Here is a 16,291-nt window from a genome sequence, read left to right on the forward strand (position 1 = left end):
CCTGGCCTCGCTCACCTGCTGCCTTGCACACCTCTGTGGTTCCTTCGCTTCTGCTGCCCTGCAAGCACCGGCAAAGCTCTGGCTCCTGGAAATCTCTTTAGGGAACTTCCACACAGGGGCTCAGAAGTCACTCTGGAAAGATCTTTGGATTTTGTCTGGATATATGTTTTCCTTCTGTTCACATTTGCTTTCGTGGGTAGGTACGTTGGCTGTGAAGGAATCCATTTCCTTCGTTCCTCTGTTTCGTAACAACCGTTCCCTGTGCAGCTATCATTCAGGATTTTTTTTCTTTTAAAAGTGTGGGAGGGAAGCAAGATGACTGGACCTTTGGCAGGTAGAATAGCTGTGAATATATCCACTACTAGGCATGAAACTCACACACTTCCAAATGTGCACAAAGTGCCTTTCCCTGTCAGAGGCAAACCTCTCGGTCTCTTCCTGGGTTTGTGCTGCCTTCAGCGTTTCATCTGTCTGGACTAACAGCATCAGCACCGAGTACTCTCCATTCATAGAATATGTTAAGTGCCCTACTTTGCCCCAAGATGGTTTACAACAAAAGCTGACTGTTCCCTGGAAACTACTGAAACAAATAAAAGATTGCTAGTATGAAAAGCGGTAACCATAGTAATAAAAAATTCAGCAAATCCCAGTTGCACCCCAAACAACAGAATAACAAACATTAAGTTGATTGAAAAAAATATTAAAATTTAATTCCACCATGAAAATTCTATTGAAATGGCTGCAAAATATTACAAACAACCCAAATTTTACTGGAAACATTTTAGTACCACTGTAGATAAGAAAGACAAGATTGCAGAGCAGGATTAACTTCTTAACCAGAAAACTGTTTACAAAGGACCTACTCTTGCTCCCACAGATATCAACAGCATTTCGTTGGCAGAATTCAAAGAAAATCAAATTTGAGCCTTCAAATTCTTACTGTATTTTTACAAAAGTATTTATTTGGAAAGAGCAATAAAGGAAAAAAGTAGAATCTCTCTACACTTTCTATTTTTTTTTCTTAAGGAGGATCTCTCTCCTTAAGAAAAATGTTGCAACTGTCTTATTTGTGTGCCTTTGCAATCTTTTTAAACTAATTGCCCCTTGGAATTAATAATAACCAATATAAAGTAAAACAGTATAGCCCAAGAAACAGTTTACTGTTTATGTCTCAGAGAAAGATACAGCTGTGCAGTTAGAAATGCCATACAAAATTGTTATCCAGACTAAATTTAGGAAAATGTAGCCATCCTCAGTTATCAATTTTTACTGTAAATGTACAAAAGGGGCCAATATTACATTGGATTTTTGACTCTCCTTCTTGTCTTTTTCAGAATAAATCCATGGTAACATGCTATTAAAAATGATATAAGTAATTCTATTCATATACAATTAGTGATATCTATATTATGTTTCTTATGTGTCAATATATTTTGGAATATTAACTTAAGGATATTACTTTATCAGATATCCTAAATTAAATTATTTTAAATTATTATCAGAGTTTCAGACTATCAGTATGTCAGTTAAGTTAAAGTAATTTTTTAAAATACATCTTATTTTAATATTTTTATAAGATCAAAAGATAGAAGCAATTTGGCTGAACAGGTGAATCAGTCCCTCTCTTTGCTGAGATAGGAACAGTAAGCTAATAAGACTAAAGAGAGACAAACAAAAAAATGCAGCTAGAATCCCAGTCCTGGCATAGATGAGAAAAATGTTTAAAATTTTTGATAATTTTTGAGCGTATGGACCTACACATCTGGATGTAGCAAAACATGAAACTATGACAATAAAAAACTAGCTTTTTAAAGACTTGTTTATATCAATATAAGAGGAAATCTGCCATAAGCTTTATTACACCCTTAAACTTATAAAATATCATGCCTAATGCCACCAGTAACACAGCCAATCTCTTATATGTGAAGTAACTGGATATACTGTAATTACATAAAAATCATTTCTCTCATGACCATGACTACACCGTGATGGTGAATTTAAATTACTACATTTCCTTTAAGTTTGTGTACATTAAAGAAATGATGGTGAAAAGCATTTATTTCAATTAGCATAGCTAGACTGGTAATTTTTAATTCTGCACATATATTCTCAAACAGATACAGCAATTATTTTTTGCAGCCTGTAAGGAAAACTAAGTAGTGGATTTACTGCTGTTTTTCAGATTAAATAAAAGTCTCTGGTCCTGATCACTTCATAGCCTATAAGAGACTGAGCTTGCTGGCCCTGCTTCAACAAAGAAGCATAAGCACATGCTTAATGTTAAGCACACCGATAAAACCTCTGATTTCATTCCATTCCATCACATTTGGCAGATGGCAGCTTCCATAACACATTTCTCTTTGTTCTCTGCTTGAACAGGGGAGTACACCACCTACTGAAAAACCACAGGTCTCCCACACAAATCCTAACACCAGAGGAACTACATACATATATGCACATGCTTTTCAAGATTAAACTGCATTGCTCTGTGTAGAATTATGCCCCTTCCTTGTACTTTCCTGAAAAGTAAGCTCTTTAACTATGTTGTACCAGTCTTTGGCACTTGATTTCTGCAAGTTTCTGATATCCCTCCTGTCATTTAAAGAAGTTCTTTCACTTTCATTTGAAAAATACTGTGTAAAGCAGCAAGTATGGACCAAATGCTGAACCGGCTGCAGTTTGGTACTGTAACTCTGTGATCTTTACATACACAAACTATAAAGTGCTTTAGAATCTGTTTACATGAAAGGTGCAAATAAACAGTGTCCTCTTACATGGTTTCCTTGGAGACACATAGTACTGGTGAGCCCACACTCAGGGGTATCCTCAAATTGTTACAGTAATGGAAAAAACATATGAATTCCACACAGCCATGCATAGGCTGAATTAAAACCGAAGAACACTTCTTTCTCCTGTATTTACTGGGGTTAGTGTCTCATGGCATCACAGCCAGCAGGCCTGCTGCTTGCCCTCCTTTAGTTCTGTGTCTTCCTAGATCCATATGCAGTCATCTGGATAGGTAAAAAAGGTATAGTGCTACTCTGGAAATCTGTGCTAAAAGGGTCCCTTTAATGTGCAGAACTTGGAGTTGTTAGTTGATTCATTCTGATTGCCATTTGCTGAAAAGGTGAACTGTTAGCAAACTGTGCGGGATCATTTCTCTTCTTGGTTAGCAGGCTCAGAGTATCAGGCACTGAGTAGAGCACATCCCCACAGCAGAATGCTGACAGGTCTATCAATTGTCAAAATTTCCCCAAATTTGGATTATGTGATTGAAAGAGCTCTGATAAATGTCTATATAATGCACAGTGCAGCACTTCAGTGCTTGTAGTCTACTGTCCCCAAAAGATCCGACTATAAATGGGGAGCATCGTCGTTTTTTTATATATGAGGAATTGAATCACCCATAAGTGAGATGACTTGGCTTAAGGTTGCAAAGTGTGCCAATAGTCAACCCCCCAAATGACCCTATGGATCATGTTCTGTTGTAATGGACAGAACTTCCCTAAGAACAAACAGTACTGTATATTTCTACAGAGTAATTATTTTATACATTAGAGGTAAAGTCCTGCTCCCATCTGAATCACGGCAAAACTCCCACTGAGTTAAGTATGATCTGGATCTTACATTATATTTGGAACCAAAGTCAAGTACTTTGTCACATATAGCAGAACTATCAAGCAAATAGCCTTACAGCATGCTTGATGCAGTCTATTACAATTCTTAATGATAAAAAATGCAATGTCAAACATTGTGCCTCTTTAGATTGTTATTATCATGGTTCACATGACTGCTGTTTTCTTAAACTGTAATTAATACAAACTAAAAAGGGAAAAAGAAATAACAAAGAAAACAGAACACAATAAATCCTATTACCCAGTTGACAGAATAAATGTAGATTATCGCCATATCCATATCAAACCGCCATCCACGGCTATCATCCTCGAAGTCCATGTAGTCCATCCTGTGAGCAGCATGTGGGAAATGCCTCCTTGTTACAGTAGCTGAGCGTCTTTGAAAACCTGCTGGAAAACAGAAGAGGATATACAGATCCTTATAAAAGCAACTACACTGAGTACAAAATAAGAAGTTAACCTCCCCCCCCCCCCAGTTATTTACAGAACAAATGGAAGCAGGCAATCTTACACCTCACTGCTGGGTTTCCTCACTTTATTGGACAAGAAGCTCTCTGGGGATTTGACTTTTAACGATCTAAAATGAAACTTTTCTTCCAAGTCTGGCAAATAATATTTTTGTTTGGATTTGGTACTCTCTACTATAGTAAAATAATATGCTTATGTCATCCAGATCTATGAACATGTCTCTTTTGGTGCCAACTTCCACTGAATTTGATTCAGTCATTTGAAAGTAAAAGGCTCCATATACTGTAATTAATTTCTTGAGTCATTAATCTCTGGATTCCCTGAGCCTACTCATCTGAATTCTTCAGCAGTCGAGCCACCTCCCTATGCATACACAAATACCTAATGAACACATAGGTCAACAGTGCAAAAATATTTGAAATCCTATTGAATTAACTGAATTTTGTATTTGATTTTTTCTCAAAACACTCTTCTGACCAAGATCTATTTCCTTGAACTTGCACTGATTGATGGCAGAGCATGTCTCTATATACACATACCAGGTTAAAACTCATTTTCAAATTACTGTTTGTATGCTGATAATTCTCTAAATATAACTTGGGACACTGCAAACAGGCTTTCAAGTAAATGTAAAAATCTAGTGTGAAAAATAAACCTCAAAATACTTAAAATAATAAATCTAGATACACACTCTTCTACTTTTAAACTCTTCTGTTTTGAAACTGGTTTGGTGGATCTAATGCTGAGGAATCCAGAAAAAGATTCATCACCCACCATGCCACTAAGAAACCCCTTTCCTAAATAATAAGCCTTTTAAATAAATGGCTCATTTGATTTTATGTTTCTATTTTAAAATTGAATTAAACTGCAAATTCTTGTATAATTTTCTTTTTAGCTACATTATTTTTGTAAGCATTTAGGATAACCCTTCTGGCAAGACAGAAGCAGAGAGAACAACTTCAATGAAAGAACATAGGGACTGGCATAGTGGGCCAGAGCACCGGTCCATTCCATCCACCAGTCTCTTTTTAATAGCAAGTAGCAAATGATATGGAGAGGTGCAAAGAATGCTTTTTTGAACAATTACACAATAATCTGATCTAGGGGAAAATTGATTTTAATCTCCAAAGCAATAGACTTGCTTTTGCACTAAAACTGTAGATTTATGTGTCCTGTTACTCTTGTTTTTTAAAAGACTACTCTTGTGACTATATTCTTTTCATCTTTGTGACTCTGCAATCCTACTTTGAATCCTATAAAGCTCTTAGCCTCAAAGATCTCCTGGGCAGGTCATGGGCTAGTTGTGCAGAAAAAGTGTTTCATCCATTTAATTTTTTTCTCTTCAAATGTCTTTGAATATTTTTTGAACTTTTACTACAAAGAAAAAAAATCACTGGGTAACAATACCCTACTACTCTGATTTGCAAGTTTATTAATTTGTACACAACGCTGATTATTGCAACTTCTTCTCTCAGGAAAGATTTTTCCATGTCTAATCATTCTTGTCACCTGCCTCCATGAAAACCCTCTATTTCTGTCATTTTGGAGATGTGTGATCAAATCTAAGCAACTGATTTAAAGACTTTCCAGTATTTTACAGCCTCAGTGTGACTCCAAGAATGGCTTCTTTGAATGCAGGACTCTGCCAAAAGGTCAGTCCTCCCCAGACTTCCCTATATAGTAAGAGAAGCACTATGTATGCACAGTACTTGAATAAAAGCTGCTCGTGAGGGTAAAGAAGCCTCTGATGGACCAGCTGTGTTAGGCCCTGGCTTATGGCATGGGGAAGAGGTGGGAGCTGCACTGCAGAGGCAGACAACCTGACCTTACCTGTGATGGTGGACAAGGAAGGACCGCATTCATACAGCTCTGGATTTATGTACAGCATTCTGTTTTCAGGTAAAATTCAACCTTTATGATACATTCTTTGATTTTGGGAAACAGGTTATCACTGAACTGTCCAGACACTTTTCCCCTAAATTGATATAATGGATTTTGGAACCTCAAGGTGGGGGAGAAACAGTTAAAAGTGCTCCCTTCAGTGGGCATCACTGCATAGCAGTGTGCATCAGTGCACACTCCTCAGTTGCATCTGCTAATGTGCTCCTTCTAGGCTAGCTTAACTAGGCCTTCCTGAAGTTCCTCAGTCTTCTGCTTTTGACTAACATAAATAATTCTGTATAAATTGTGTTCACATGCCAGTAATTTTCATTTTAATACTCTCAGACTTTATTCAAGATAATTGACAAATACATATATATATATAAAGTGTCCTAATTAACAACTTTGGTGGAATTGCACTATTTTTCCTTCTCAATGGAGTGTTCTGAATTAATGTTTTGTCCAGAACTTGTATAGCACAATTTTTTCCATGCTTTCCAAACAAAAACTTTCTCTCATTGGTGTCCTTTTTAAGATAATTTATTGGAGACCTTTTGACTCCTAATAAAATAATTCAGTTGATTCTTATGTGTTCATTTAATGACTGATTTAGCAATGTGACTAGACTACTGAGACACAGATTTTCATTGGAGAATCAGTGCTGGTTAGATATCATGATATCATATGTAGATTAATTTTATTTCTAATGATAATATGCATCAGTTTGTCATGTACAGATATTAAGTTTCCAGGTGTGTGTCTATCAGAATCTCTCTATTACTATTTATCTTATTTTGGAGACTATACATGAAATCTTCATGCCAAAGAAGAGAGTGGTGAAATTTTGTGATGGTTTTCAGTGACTCCAAGTGGGCTAAGATTTGCCTACAGCTAAAAATGCTACAGTGACTCTAGGGAAAAAAAAAGCAGGGATTTTCTTTTATAGAGCTTTAGGTTGGAATACTACAAATTTTATGCAAGTGCATGAGCTAATCAACTGCTTAAAGAGAAGTATGATATGGACTGTCCTTTTTTTATGTTATGTTTTCAATTACATTAATTTAAAACAGTATCTTTGATTACTCAAAAATAACATCAGTAATTCAGTAACTGAATAGTGAAAAATGTTACTCTTCTTTAAGTATCCTTATCCTGCTATGAAGATGTAGTTTATGTGAAAAAAGCTCATTAAAAAACCGACCTCAACTTCAAACCTCAGTTTCTCTTAATTTCTTTTGTAACACTTGTTAAATATTATTGTCACATATAAGTCTGGATTTATGTTATTGTGTTCTTTTTTAATTGAAATTGCAAATGATGTTAAATTTTATCACTTATGTTGTAACATGATCTTTGCCTTTTACACATGAATTTTGGTGTATATTATCCTCTCTGGAGGGTCTCAGTCAAGACTGCTATCTGTGATTTCTTTTTATTTATTTCTATATTTGTAGCAAATAGAACAATTTAACAAAATGCTACTGGCTATTTTTGCATCAACAGTTTGGGAGCATCTTGCAGTCCCAGAATTATGTAAATATTTAGCTACGTTATTTAAGAATTGGTAGTCCTCGCCTTCTAGAGGATTTAGACAAATATTATCTGTGGTTTCTATCTCTATGTAATTTACCTTAAGCAAATCTGCATTCAATTTATCTTAGATTAGACTTTGTAATGTAATCATTCTACATTCAAGAACAGCAGTTTCAATATAGCAAACTATCTATTCTGTAATTGCTCTTGGTATAGAAAGCCCCAGAAAGACTGCTGGCACTGTAGTAATGATACGAATGCAATCAGGAACTGCTTACTGTACAACAAGTGTAATCCCTGTGGCTTCTCTGAGCATGAGTTAAGCAATTGAAAATTGATGGCCAGTAATGTGGAACAGATTTTAATTCTTTTTGAAAGAATTGCTGAATTATTGAAATAATAGTCTCCTTTTTACCATCTATAAATTGATTAAGCTTTAGTTGAAAATGTCAGTATTACAACTAGCCTCTAAAGTGAATTCTGGAACTTAACACGGGCTAACAAAGAACTTTTTTTTTTAACCCTGAAGTATATTCCAAAAGACATTTGGATATATATACACTACTGAAACTGAGTAGCAGATTTAGACACTCTGTCTGATCATGCAGATCGCTTGCTGCAGACTCTATGATCCATACTCTACTACTGTCTTTAATACGTTCTGACATGAAAAATACCTTCAGATGTCTCTCTCTCCAGCTAGAGTGGAAGTAACCTGTGGCTATACATAGCATTTTAGCCAACAGCAAATAAAGTCTGAGAGCTGTGAAGTTCTCCAAAAACTGCTCAGTAACATGGTGTAGGGGTTTTGACTTACGAAACAGAAGAGCTGATGGAGCTCCAAATCACTTCTAATGTATTTGTTCCTTTTTTAAAAAAGAAGTCCTGTCTCATTTCAGGAATACAGTCCCTAAATCATTTCTATAAGCATGTATTTGTTAAAATATATACTTTACATAACTTTCTTATGCATGCCTGTGTTGCCACTCTGAACATGGATTTCCACTCAAATCACATGCACAAACATGCACAGTGCCAGCAGAGTCTGGCAGACTTAGTGGAAACCTGTAACTGAAAAAAACCCCAGAAGGCTGTGTGCAAATTATGCTTTTATACTGATAAAAGAGTACAAATCAAAAAGGATTTTCACCAGATCATGAATAGGCATATCTGTTGCATGTGTCCCTGATGAAGTTTTTGCAGCCTCCTATTGAGGTGCTAATGATATTCAAAATAAGACTACAAATAATTTAAAATATTCTCCCTATTTTACAAATTGATGGGACTAATTTTGCTACGACTGAAGGTGAGATAAGAGATAGGAAATTCATCTTTAAAAATATGCCTGAATGAATAATATGTAAGCTACACCTACATTATAAGTGCTCATGTAAGATTAAGTTACCTAAAAGTAAGTGTATCAGATCTACCAAGGTGATTTTGACCTGATCGCTTGTTTTGATATGGCCAGCAGCAGATAGACAGATCTATTGAAACAGTGTAAGAAAAAAGGCAAGTACAGACTGACACCTTCCCACATGTTACTGTGCAGCAACTAGCAGTTTAGGCCCCCTTGGAAGCTGTGCTCAGAACACTGCTAAAAAGTCACTGATAGGCCCTTCTTCCTGTAAGTTTGGCCAATTGCATCTTTAACCCCTTACACTTTTGGCATCCAAAATATTCAATGGCAATGAGTTTCTTAATTTAAGTAAGTAAGTGCTTTGTGAAAAAAAATATTTCCTTTTGTATATATGCAGCCTATTGCCTTCATTGACAATATTCATTGGCTGTTCCTTGATGTGTCTAGACTAACATTTTCATTTGGATCAGGATGCATACTTTTGAACCAGATCTCATATTGCCCCCACTTACTGCACTTTGTGTCCTGTGGTGGAGCAAATAAATTGGACTCATTCCAGGTGAAACTAAATGAGAAGATGAGCTCCAGGAGCTCAAGTAATGCGCTCCAACCACTAGTGGTCATTCGGCCTGTGAAATCAGAAGTAAGTCGTCCCTCTGTCCCCTGGAATGCACAAGTGAACATCTGGTCCTCAGCACCAATTGTTTTGCCCTACCTATTATGGCTCTACTAACTGCTAATGTAGAGAGCTTCTGAGAGCTATTGAACAATCTTTCCTGAAACACCTTTATGCTATTCATAACTTCACAGACCACTTGTATCTGCCTCCTGTAATAGCCCTTTTCCAAACTAAAATGTTGCAGACTCCCTTTGTACAGAAAAGCTTCCATACCCTCAGATTGTCCCTTCTGTATTACAGAAAGATGCTTCACCCTGCTTTATCTTTCTTTGAGATGATGTAATCAAAAGTATATGCAAAACTGAAGATGTGGGATAATCAAAAATCCAGACAATGACATAACGTCTTCCATTTTGTTATGTTCCTAATAATTCTATTTACTTTTTTGACTATGGCTGTGCATTGCATGTTTTCAGAAACCAAAGCATTTCCCAGACCTCTTAAGTGGTCATAGCTAATTTACAGCTCCTCATTGTGAATATTATATATTATGGAGCCTGCACAGCCTCTGGGCAAATGCTCCCCCACCTAACTGTCTGCGTGGTGAGAAAGTTCTTCTTACATGCAGTCTGTTGCCTCTCATCCTCCTGCCATGCAGTACTGTGAACAACTGGCTCTGTCCTCTTGAATGCCTCCTCGTAGGTCTGGGAAGGCTGCTCTGAGGCCTGCCGCAAAGCCTTCCCTTCCCCAGACCGAACAAGCCCAGTTCCCTCAGCCTCTCCTCACGGGGCAAGTTGCTTCAGGCCCTGAGCATCCTGGTGTCCCTCTGCTAACCTTGCTCCAGTTTAGCAATGTCTTTTCTGCACTGGGGCCCAAAATTGGATGCAGTATTCTATATATGGTCTGCTGAGTGCTCAGGAGTGAGGGATCATAGCTTCCCTCAGTCTACTGGCCGTGCTCCAGTTCATGCAGCCCAAGATGATGATGGCTGCCTTCGCTGTCAGGGCACAGTGCTGGCTTGTGCTCAGCTTGCTCTCCATCAGGATGCCCAGGTCCCTTCCAGAGAGCTGCTCCCCAGGCAGTGCCCAGCCTGTGTCATTGCCAAGGCCTGCTCCTTTGCATGTGCAAGACAGCATTTGTTCTTGCTGAATTTCACGAGGTTCCCATCAGCCCATTTCTCCAGCCTGTCTAAGTCTCTCTGAATAGCAAGCCTGCACAGGAGTCTATCAACTGATCCTTCTAGTTTTTTGTCATCTGCAAACCTGGTGAGAGAGGACTCGTTGCCTCCTCTAAATCGCCAATAAAGATAACTCTTAGCTGTCAAGTTCGTTGTTACTATCATCAGCGAGCTGAATAATTCAGTATCATTAGTAAACTTTAGCAGCTCATTGTGCATCTCTTTTCCTAACCACATGTGAGTATGCTGAACTACATGGACTGCTGTGGGATTCCAATGACAATCCATTGTGGTTTGCTAGATGTTCTTTTCCGTTGTACTTTCCATCATATATTCCATCTTTTGTCTTGGTCTGGTTTTATTTGTATGTGCTCTGCTGAAAGAGGCCTTTATTTGCTGAAGGGTCTGCTTCACTGCTTCCCACATGAAGTTTACCATTGTTTGTCCTGTACTTGTTTCAAGGACACAGTGTTTCTACACTGTTTTCACAGAGGAGGTATTATCCCAAACTTCATGCTTGCCTACCAGCCTTCTCCAGTATGTGTGCAAGCTGTAACATATTCTGGTTATGCTAATATAATAGCTAAATTGCAAGATTTGCTAGTTAAAATGAACTATGAGTCCTATACTTCCAACAACAGAAAAGGGCATACATTACTAGCGAGATTTTTGAGAGGATGGCAGTCATCCTGTATGAATGCCTGCAAACATATGTCACACTGATTCCCAGTCTTGTATCCTAATCCCTAGCTTGGTCTGAAACCCTCCACCAAACTCAAGTACCAGAGGCATCCAGTTCCTTCCCAAAGCTAAGGCTGCTCAAACCAGTCACCATCCTTCTCAGAGCCGGAGTTTTAGTTTCTCCCTCTCCTACCCCAAAGCCTCCCTACTCCCCTACCTCAGGTATCAGCTGCACAAACCTCTTGTCTCAGAGATCAAAATCTCATTTTTTTCTACAGCCCTCAACTTCCGAACTCCTTTTGCCCCAGGATCTACACTAGAACTTCCAGCTTGCCTACACTCAAGGTTTACCATTTTTATGTCCAGAACCCTAAAACCACATAACATATTCTGAAAATGGTTTTGTCATATGGGAAAAGTTGAACCATACGAAGTTTGAAAATAGCAGCCAAATTTTCTGTGACGACTACACCTGTTAGATATGTACAGGACAAAAGAACATGCTTTTCCAGCAGGGCCACGTTTGTTTTTTGACAATGCAGCACTTTGTTATGAAGAAGCAGTTATCCTCATAGTCAAAACTCTGCATTTTTCTGTCCCTTTCTAAGCACTGTAATCATATCCCTTTTCACTCCAGTCACTTCACTAGTGTGACTTACCCCTTTCAGCTCTTTTTTCTTCCCATGCTGCATTTTTTGCTTTCTGCAACTCCATCCCAGGTTTATCCCACTCACATTCTCTTCATTCAAATTCCTCCCTAAAAATATTTCTTCTATAGATTGCACAAACACTGACCCATTTACAGATTATGCTGTTACTTTCCTAATTAAACAAAAAATAATCTAATTTCCCTCCTGCTCTCAGTGATGTTAAGGTGTATTTTTGTGAGTTCGTCTGTTATGGTGTCAGAAGTCTTTTGCTCCAGACACGCTCAAGCCTTCTGCCTGTGTGTGCCCAGCAACCTCCTGAGGCAGGGATTATAGGCAAAGTTAGGAATACCAAATATGGAACCTAAAGAGGTTTTGAGCACAATTTAGATGCAAGCCCAAGAAAGTGATCCAGGGAGAATATATTAGCCGGTTGCATTTTGAACTGATACGAAACCTGCAGTAACTTTTATTCAAGTTGAAAGCCAGAGGAAAGGGCTGTGGTAGTGACACTCGTATTTAAGAAGGCAAAGCTTCAGACAGCTTTGTCTTTAGGGTTTCCTACCGACTGTCTCTAGCCGTGTTCCTATACCATGTGAGGGATTTTCAGGCTATCCTTTTGAGATACCTAAGTCCAGCACTCACTCTGAATTACTTCTGTAGGACCACTTGCCTGATTTTGACGTAGTACACTGCTTAAGCAGTATGAACCTTTTATGAAGCTCAAGATGATAGCTTTTCACATATATGAAATGCATCATTCATATGACATTATAACACATACATGAACCATGTCATATATATAATGTAATAGATTACAATAAAACAATAAGCTCAACATCAACATCTAAACTACATTAACTGCCTTAGAGAAAAAGGAACATTTTTGTTTTTCCTGCCAACAGCTTCCACCTCTGAGCAGTACCAAAGAACATCTGCCAGTTCTCAAAGTTCTCAAGTCTGCTCATTTTTGATAGCTCAGAGCATTCCTTGTTATTTTCAGTATCAAATCATGAGGTTGTGTGACACAGTTTTATAAGTAGCAGACCACATTTTATCAAATCTGACCTGTAAAAAGGCCTGTGTAGACAAAGAGGGTATGAGAAGGATGTTCTGTTCTATTTTTTTCCACATGCTTTTAGAAGCAATCTATATTGTTCTTATGAACAGGAAAAACAGATTTGTTAGCAAGACTCAACACTACAGAAAGCTACTAGATACGTAAACATAGATGAGGCCTGGTGAAGAAAGGCCTCATTAGACTGAAAACTGGGAAACTTGCATAAACAGTGAATCGTACATTTCACTCCTCTAGCTTAAATGTTTTTCAGTTAACAATTACTTATAACCATGGCAATGTTTAACTATTGAAGTACACTTCCTTCATGTAATAAATAGAAAATAAAGGAAAACTAAAGAAAAAAACCCTCTCATTCCATTTCGGATGTATAAAACAAGGAATACAGGATAATATCTATGAAATAATTCCAACTATTTTATATGACCTCTTTCATAAAATATTCTGGATTTTTTTGGTGTGTATTTCTTTATTGACCGCACCTACAACTGATAACTTTTTTTCCAGAGTCATTTTCTTTACTCCACTAGGCAGACTAGACGCGATAAGCTTTTCCAAACAAAAAACTGCACATACAATTATCCTGATAATGTGCACAAAATTAAAGATTAAAGAATAAAAAGAGTTACACACCCAAATTGCCTTTATACAATTTGTAGCTTATCTTTAGATTTGGAGAACTGTGTATAAGTCACATAAGGAGAAATTTTAACTTTGTTCTACTCCAGTAGTCATCCATCTCTGATTCCTTATTGCATGCATTAGCTATTCAAATGTTCAAAAATTCAAATTTTTATTTTCAAATAGTGTACTCAAGAGTGAGTGGAGGTTAGGGAAAAATACAAAAAATACCCATTTAATTCTGAAAATTAAATTCTTCATCTCCAAAATGATATAGAAATGATTTTCTTACCTTCAAAAACTCTGAAGGCTTTCTTGCAGCTTGGAAGAGGCCATTTTGCAGAATTTGATCTTTGAAAACTTTCTTTTAATTTCAAATATTCCGTAGGAAAAAAAGATTTGGTAGAGTTGTTCAGTTCTATAATAATTAATGGGAAAGAATATATGCATTAATGCTGCAATTACAGCAATAATTTTCTTATGTTAATTCTACAAAATAAGATTACCTCATCTACCGTGTAATATTTTTTCTGATTATTACATACCTTTAGATCTCCTCAAGTTTTTGAAAATCACATAAAAACAAACATGTCCAGATACAGCAAGAACAAGTCTTAAACATGCTCTTCTAATTCTCTACCTCCAGACTAAGGCATTTAGGAAAGATGATGTCAAACTGTACATGAATGAAGCACATTATAAATCAGGCTATTTAAGTTACAAGACAATGAAGACCTCTATGAATCAATGAATGTGACTGTGGTATTAATTCTCCATTCATGCTATTTTTTGCTTTAACACCATCAGTCAGTAACAGCTGGCAATAATGGAAAGAGATGGAAAAGTCTGAAAAATTATCTGGATAGATTTTTTTATACTGTGGATTAAAAGGAATTACTACTTAACACATTCTTAGAGTGATTAATGACACACTGGAAGATCTGAGGAACTAACTAGATGGACTGCAACTCAAAAATGGCAAAATGAACCTATCTATAGTCATGTATCCATGGAAAATAGATTTAAAAGATGAACATAATATCCTATCACAGAAAAGAAGTGATTTGATGATAACAGACAGTTGCAAGCTAACGGTTAACAGGAAAATTTTTTAAAGCCCTAATTTCAGTTGCTTGAATGAACATTCTCCCTTCCAACTATCATGGCTCCATATAAATACTAATAATAGAGGTTGTTTCCACAACTCATTGTGTACCTTAAAAAATAGAAAGAAAAGAAAGGCCCTTCACAGGTCTTTGAAAAGCCTTATGTGTTATTACTATACTTATTATTACTTTGCTGCAATTTTGCATACCTTTAATAATCAATAGTTAGTAATTCTTTAAGAGATGAATCTTCTCTGACAAATCTGAGAAAGTTAAACTTTTTGTGAGCAGGCTCCACAAAGAAAAAAAAAAATCTGACAGCAAGCTACTGAGCCCTTTCATCACAGTAGCTCTTGCTACATAAGAGGAAGGGGTTAGCAGATTGAAAGTCAAAAATGCACTGGTTCTAAAAAGTCTTTCAATGTGCCTTTCCATATTTCACTATGTCAGAATGCAGGCAGAATTGGCCACACAGCATACAGAAAGTACAGAAATCCCCAAATGCTTCTATCTCATTATGGGAGAAGAACAGTGCTACTGCACCTACAAACCTGCATCAGTGAAGGGAAAGAGGCCATTTTTCTTCCTAAATGTAATTGAAACAAATTGCATATTTTTTCACTAGTGCTTTTCAATTTTTATGTAAGAGCTATATATGGCACTGAATATATTTTGATTAAGTACTATCAGGATTCAGAAAAATAGCCTCTGATGAGACTCTGCTTGCCTCTTGCAGGATCAACAGAGAGTGTTTTAGTTTCCTTTTAATGGCCATAAAAATTGAATCAATTCTTTCAAATTGATTGTCCAGATTTAACCACTGAAATCTCTGGTGAGGCATCTAATTCCTGTTTTTCAGAAAAGGCAGTGACCACAACTCTTACTGGCTTTTAGAAGGTTGCTTGGTTAGGCTTTCGGGCCGGCCAGACCAAGCTACCTTGCTGTATGGGACCCTTTCCTTCTCGCGTGACTGGACTTACTATGCACAAATAGTGCACTCAATCTCTGTTTCTTAGAAGTGGAGGATTTATTACACATGGGTGCCAGATCTGGCACTTCTTGGAAACATTTTACATGAATCAAACTTCAACCTGAATGAAAGTGCACAAGCCCGTCCTGGGCTCATTCTTTCACCTAATACGAGAGGCATTTAAAAGACAGACTTCCTGGAAGTGGGTTGCTATAATCAGATCAAATTCTGTCCTTTTTCTCAGGTGAGTCCTTGGCACTCTGTCATCTGACCAGAAGCAAATCTATCCCGAAGGGAAGGGCTTTCTGTCCTTTAAGGAAGATGGGAATGTACCGCAGACACCGCCAGAGCAACCTGTCTGCGCTGGAACTCACGCTCAAGGGAAGCAGTAGAAGATGCTCACTTGTTGTGGGCAACAGGCCAGATTAACTGTCCTCCTGAGTCACATTTGGCTTCGTAGCTCTGGATTCGGCACTCTTTTTCTTTATAATTGGTGGTTAATGGATCTTTTTGCC

At 37.3% G+C, this 16,291-nt stretch overlaps 1 protein-coding gene across 3 annotated transcripts in view; it reads right to left on the reverse strand.

The window, feature by feature from the left end:
- Positions 1–684: 684 nt before the first annotated feature.
- Positions 685–16,291, reverse strand: part of LOC112987100 (E3 ubiquitin-protein ligase RNF180) — a 61,098-nt gene continuing 45,491 nt past the window's right edge. The window contains exons 6-8 of one of the 3 annotated variants that reach the window (XM_026106798.2): positions 13,993–14,118; positions 3,877–4,025; positions 685–3,011 (exon numbers count right to left, since the gene is read on the reverse strand). In XM_026106798.2, the coding sequence (XP_025962583.2) occupies positions 2,976–3,011; positions 3,877–4,025; positions 13,993–14,118 (311 nt within the window). In that variant the 3' untranslated portion in view covers positions 685–2,975. Of the gene's footprint in view, positions 4,026–13,992; positions 14,119–16,291 lie in introns of all 3 variants that reach the window. The other 2 variants (XM_026106797.2, XM_026106799.2) reach the window with 2 other exon arrangements.

The sequence above is a fragment of the Dromaius novaehollandiae genome, chromosome Z (genome assembly GCF_036370855.1).
Source record: "Dromaius novaehollandiae isolate bDroNov1 chromosome Z, bDroNov1.hap1, whole genome shotgun sequence".
Lineage (NCBI taxonomy): Eukaryota > Metazoa > Chordata > Aves > Casuariiformes > Dromaiidae > Dromaius > Dromaius novaehollandiae.